This window comes from Telmatherina bonti, assembly GCF_933228915.1.
Source record: "Telmatherina bonti genome assembly, chromosome: 22".
Classification (NCBI taxonomy): Eukaryota; Metazoa; Chordata; class Actinopteri; order Atheriniformes; family Telmatherinidae; genus Telmatherina; species Telmatherina bonti.
Genome location: NC_136631.1, coordinates 34,253,223 through 34,259,618, shown reverse-complemented (window position 1 = coordinate 34,259,618; position 6,396 = coordinate 34,253,223). Strand labels below are relative to the sequence as shown.

Here is a 6,396-nt window from a genome sequence, read left to right as displayed (position 1 = left end):
GAGACTAGATTACTGTAACTCTCTATTACTGGGCTGTCCTAAATATGCCCTGAAAAGCCTTCAGCTGATCCAGAATTCTGCAGCCAGAGTCCTGACCAGAACCAGCAGGAGAGATCATATTTCTCCAGTTTTAGCCTCTCTTCATTGGCTGCCTGTTGAATCTAGAATAGAATTTAAAATCCTTCTCCTTACATATAAAGCCCTCCACAACCAGGCACCACTATATATCAAAGACCTCATTGTTCCTTATATACCAAGCAGAGTACTTCGTTCGCAGACTGCAGGCTTACTTGTGGTTCCTAGAGTCTCAATGAGCCGAGCAGGAGGCAGAGCCTTTGGTTATCAGGCTTATGGAATAAGCTCCCAGTTAGTGTTAGGGAAGCAGACACCCTCCCCACCTTTAAGACTAGGCTGAAGACTTATCTTTATTATATAGGTTTAGACTGCTGAGGGACATTTCCTGATACACTGAGCTTCTTTCTTTTTCTCTTTATCTCTTTCTTTTACCCCCCCCCCCCCCCATAACAGTGTTGCATCATTAACATGTATGTCTCCTGTCTCAGCAGGTCTCCCTGGCCGGGAGTAGCAGTTCCTGTTGTCTGTTGTCTTTCTGTCCTCTTCCCCCCACACAGCAGAGGCAGATGGCTGCCTGTCCTGAGCCGGGTTCTGCCGGAGGTTTCCTTCCTGTTAAAAGGGAGTTTTTTCCTTCCCACTGTTGCCAGTGTGCTTGCTCAGGATGGGAGATTGAGTTGGACTCAACTCAATCTGTTGGTTTCCTTATATAGGCTGTTATGAATTGGCCTTCATTATGTTTTCCCCTCTGTCTGTAAAGCGTCTTGAGATGGGATTGCCGTGATTTGACGCTATATAAATAAAGTTGAATTGAATTGAGTTGAATTGAGAATCTGACGGCGCCGGAGTCCAGGTCAAAGCATCTCTGATTTTGTCCTCAACTTCCTATTGAAAAGCCCCCATGACCACTCAGGATGCCAAGATAATCTCTGGTTCCTCCTTTTCCTCCAGAGCAAATTTTATGGCGAGGAGCTCCCAATTCCCTACATTGTAGTTCAACGTAGTTCAGCAGGTAGCAAAGGAAGCGGGTATTTATATTTAACAGTACTTTGGCTAAGCGTGCAGTAGTCGATGTGTCAAAAGTGGACAGAACTCACTAATTAGGAATTCTTGCTCTGTTTTGGTTTAATATCTTTTTGCTTTTGTTATTTAGACATTTTACCTTGGTTTTATATATTTTCTACTTTGGTTTTATATTTTTTTGCTTGGTTTTTGTGGTGATTTTAACTTTATGGGCAAGGACACTGATTAACTGATTAGCCACAGCTGGCATTCCCCCTGAGGGGAGCAGGTGTGGTATTACCACAGAGAACTGGTACTGGCTTCAAGGAGGGATAGCACTGAGCCTGATGGGGACTACTCAAGTGAACCAGGACACTAAGAAGACTTGATGGCAGACCAGAGAGGTGCAGCGGGGATCACCAGCCTGATACAATGTGACTGAAACAGCTAAGTAAAGGAAAGTTTATCCATCTAGCTGTTTTGAATGAGTGGGCTGGTTTGATCTACTGCTACCCACACACACACACACACACACACACACACACACACACACACACACACACACACACACACACACACACACACACACACACAAGTACTTGAGCACCAAGGGCACCATTTCTCGGACTGTGTGTGGGATTTTTAAGGATTGAGTGAGCAGAGAGGCCATCTTTGTCCAAATACTTTTAACAAAGAACTTCCGCCCCCTCTGACACTTGTCTGGCATCCTGTTCCTTCAGTGGTGGGAAATGGTCAGGAATCACAAGAACCTGTGCGACAGATGCACGGCCTCAGGCCTCCATCTTTCTTAATGAAGAAAAAGCTGGATGCAACAGGTGAAGTAGACTCTCAAATATAGCACTGTTTACAGATCCTACCAGAGGGAAGCTTGGCATCTAGCTTGGTATCAACTCAATAACAATCCCAAGGGCAATGAGAAGTTTGGCTGCCTGCTTCCAACTGAAGACTTCTTGAAACTCTCAATACTCCATAGGAAAAGCGGAATCACACATAACGTCTGGACTCCCCACAGATGTTGTGGCAACAGTTATCCTCGATACCTGTTTTACCGATACCTCGATACTGAAAAACAGTTTGGATAACAGGCGTATCCCCACTTTAATATTTCCACAGTTTTCCAAGATAATTTGGAGAATATTGCTGTAACCACGGACGTCAGAGAATCAAATCAGCAGTAGATTGATTCAGAACTAAGAATGAAATGTCTTCATGATGTAAACATCCGATTTACATAAATATTGGCAGAGTTTGCATATGATGGTTGTTCTTGGTGAGGTTAGACCTGTTTAACGGACATAAGGTATCTACAATAGAAGTGAATTTGATACTAACATTTTTTTTCTTCATGAATTTGGATTTATCTATTTTTACCTGGTCAAATAATAAACTATTATTCAACCTTACTTGTGAATTTTAATTCCACATGATCTTCTTTCAATATTCCGCTGGTTATTGCAACCATATGCTGAACAAAATACGGGAATAATTGCTGGCTTTCTCCTGACTACGGTTAACTCTTGTTTTACATTTATTTGATCAATATAGAGTTACAGTTGTACAAAGTCTGAAAATAAAGTGTATCAAAGTGGTACAATTTAAAGGTTAACAATGGAGCGTTAACAAACCAGAAAAAGAGACATTAAATAAATAGAATAATAAAACAAAATAACTCAAAGACAATAGAAACAGCAACAACAAAAATCACTTAAGAGATCTGCTATACATTAAGGCTAAATTGTTTAAATAACTTAATTTTTTGTTAATGTTTTTTTCTTTCAAATTCTCCGTGTTGTTCCAAAACTTAAGGTCTGTTATTCTAAAGTTGTAAAATGAGGGTGAAGTTTTACGCCAAATTTTGTACAAGTATATATTGCTAAAATAATTCTATAATTATTGTATAAGTATTGAAAGCAGATCGCATGGAATTACGTTTCACAAGTAAGGTTGGATAATTTATTTGACCAGATAAAAATGGATAAAGAAAAAGTGCAACAATAAACAATCAAGTGTTAGCATCAAATTAATTTATACATTTACTTATATTGTAACTACCTTGTGTCTTTGTTAAATAGCATTATTAAAAAAATATTTTGCCATGAAAAAGCATGTCGGTTTTAACGTTTGACCGTGACCTGTATCATACACAACATATCATATTCTTGCCCTTTGCATCAAACCAAACTGTGAGGAAAAATAAGGTGAAAATAGGTGAAGTTATTGTTGTGGTTGTGCCTACCTTACAAACAAATGCATCGGAGGCGCATGGGAGACCCATCCAAGATGGTGTCGCAATGAGACCTCAGCTCGTATGGTATGCGGCGTCTACCTACATATGTCTATGGTTATAAACATCGGAAAAGGTTTTAATTCACTCGGAATAATGCAGAAGTCATTACACTGTCAACTCTTTAACATTAATATTTTCCCACGGAACCCAGCACAATGAAGGCACTAAATATAGACCACGACGCAAACACAAGACTATATAGTCTTTTTTTTTTTTTTTTTTTTTTTAAACATGGGGATTGGCTCTGTTTTTAAAGTCTATGCGCAAGACTCAACGAGTGCGCGCTCCCGCAGCCGGGGAGACCATTTCTGTCAGGGATAACTTCTTTGGCACAACCCCTGTCTAAAGGAAATATGAGAAGTACTTCGTGGACAGATCCTCTGAACGGAGTTTGACTGGATATTTTCATTTATCAAGCCTCGTTCTCATCGCAAAGTAAGTTGAGATAATTTATATTTATCGTTTCTGAAGGCAGTATAAGATCTAAGTGGGGTCATATAAGTGTTAGCTTTGTAAAGCTAGAACTGGTGCTAGTAGCTGTTAGCTAATCCGGCACGTCACTTTGTAATAAGGAAGGCTTGTCATGTGAATGTGTATTTTGATCAGATTTGAACAATTACTAAATTAAAGAACAAAGGCAGTTAATCTTATCCACCTTGATAATATGCTAAAACTCTTCAGACTGGGTCACAGACAGAGTCAGACAGACAGTTTATTCACCCCAAGGGAAATCTCAGCAGCATGAAAACATAAACAAACAATAATGTGGAAAATGTATAGTGGAATAAACAAATATGTATGTGTATAAAGAAATAAGCACAGTGAATATGTAAAAGTCAGGTTGAAAGTGGTATGTGTCAAGATAAAGCAAAGTAACCTGCAGGTACTAGTTTTGATTTTGTTTGTTTATCCTTTCCACATTGTGGTATTCTGGTGCCCCCACCACTCCTATTGTGCTGTTGAATAGTCTGATGGCCATAGGGTGATATGATTTCCTGATTCTGTCTGAAGAACAGCTCAGTTATTTGATTTCAGGGTCCAGATAGAGGTGGACCTTGTAAATAATCAACCCTGCAACCATTACAATCCCTGCTTTCTCTTAGACATGCTTTACAAGAAATCAGCACTCAAATGGTCATGTTTTTCAGAAAAGTAAAACAGACAAGACCATGAATAAAATGTTATCTTGTTTTTATATGTTATAACATAGATATTATTATTAGCCATTCATAAAGTGAACAACTTAAGACATATGTCATAACATAGCATGCCATGACTTTTTTTTTTTTTCTCTTTTCATTGAGCATTGCTAAGAAAATCAATAACCATTTGTTGGTGCGTTATGTTTCTTTCTTTTTTTTGGTTTTTTTTTTTTTTAAAGGCAGATGGAATATAATATCTTTGCTAATATAAAGATAGTACAATGTCTTTTTTAATAATATCTTTAAAAAAAAAAAAAAAAAAAAGATAATACAAGAAATTTTCTTTTTCCTGCTCCTTTTCGAGCATGGTGCTATGTTTGTTTCGTTTTTGTTCTGTAAAGTCTTATTACCTTTTTGTATGACCATGTGAGAAATATATTAGTAAAGAAATTGATCCACCAGATGAATAATTTTATCAGCTAGTTTATATGTTTAAAGTTATTGTGCAGGCAAATGATTTATGTTTTTTTCTTTACCAAGTACCTGTGGTAGATATTAATTTACTTATCAATCCAATGGAATTATTTCAATTGGAGTGCACCTAAGAGAAACACCTCAGACTTTGAGGTATTCATTTATCATCTCTCATAACTTTTTTTTTTTTTTTTCCATTGAAAAGCTGAGCCATGGCCAACATTCAGATCCGGAAGTACCAGGATGATGATGCTGAAAGTGTGAAGGAAATCTTCATCTCTGGGATGAGTGAGCACGTGCCTTCATCTTTTACTCACATGCTGAAACAGCCCCTGACGCAAATGGTGCTCATGTGCAGTTTTTGTGCATTGATGACCAGCTCCAAGTCCCTCCTGCTGCCCATCTTGGCAGTCACCCTTCTCCTGGCTGGAGCCCGGCAAATGGTTGTCTACTTGTTCAACAATTACATTGACACCTCCCTCAAAAAGGACCTGAACAGCATCAATGAAACCTACCTGCAGAGCAAGAACTCCTGCTTTTGGGTAGCTGAAGGAGATGGTCGGGTTGTCGGCACAGTGGCTTGTCTTCCTGCTGTGAATGCACCTGAATGCTTGGAGCTGAAGCGCATGTCAGTGCGCCGCAGTCACCGTGGGATGGGCATCGCCAAGGCTCTGTGTCGAACAGTTGCAGATTTTACACGTGAACGGGGTTACCCTGCTGTTGTGCTGTACACCTCTGTGGTGCAGACTGATGCTCAGAAACTGTACGAGCACATGGGCTACAAGAAGATCAGAGAGTTTGTTGTTCCTGAGGTCGCGGCTAGAATCATGAACTTCACGCTGTTTGAATACAGACTTGATCTGCAGCAAGATGGAGTAAGAGACTGAAACTGACATAAACCCTGCTTAAGATCTCATGACAGTGTTTCCCATACTTGAATTTCTCCTGCATTTCATTGAACATAGTTATACTTAGGAAATGTCCAGAGACGGTACCCACGAATGCTTAAAGGTTCATTTGGAGTACTGGGTCAGCCCGGTTGTAGTTGTGACGATTATATGGAAGAGAGCTATCATTTATTCCTGTCTATTTCATTGTTTTGTAAACAAAGAAAAACCCCAAAAACATGCAACGAGATTACAGGTGGAAATAAAGCTATGCTTGTATAAAATGTGAGTCTAAATTAACTTTTTATAACATGCAAACTTAAGATACTTTGATATTTTAGAGATAATTTTCCTTTATTACTGGACCTCTACTTGCATTTTAGTTTTGTCTAAACTTGTATTTATATGGGGCATGTTATAGATGTCTGTCCAACTAGGGGCTAAATTTATGATGTGTACAAGTAACTCTTTTACACTGTGTCTAATTGGTTCAGCATCTATGCACTTAAAG

At 38.9% G+C, this 6,396-nt stretch overlaps 1 protein-coding gene across 1 annotated transcript; it reads left to right on the top strand.

Annotated features, from left to right (window-relative positions):
- The first annotated feature begins 3,728 nt into the window (after positions 1-3,728).
- LOC306773019 (putative N-acetyltransferase camello) lies at positions 3,729-6,292 on the top strand. The gene is made up of 2 exons (XM_079262711.1): positions 3,729-3,817; positions 5,204-6,292. Exon 2 carries the CDS (start codon positions 5,211-5,213, stop codon positions 5,883-5,885), a length of 675 nt encoding a protein of 224 aa, XP_079118837.1. The 5' UTR covers positions 3,729-3,817; positions 5,204-5,210; the 3' UTR covers positions 5,886-6,292.
- The last annotated feature ends 104 nt before the right edge of the window (positions 6,293-6,396 follow it).

Excerpts from the sequence above, each read along its gene's own strand:
- LOC306773019 (XM_079262711.1), top strand. The coding sequence starts at position 5,211 with ATGGCCAACATTCAGATCCGGAAGTACCAGGATGATGATGCTGAAAGT.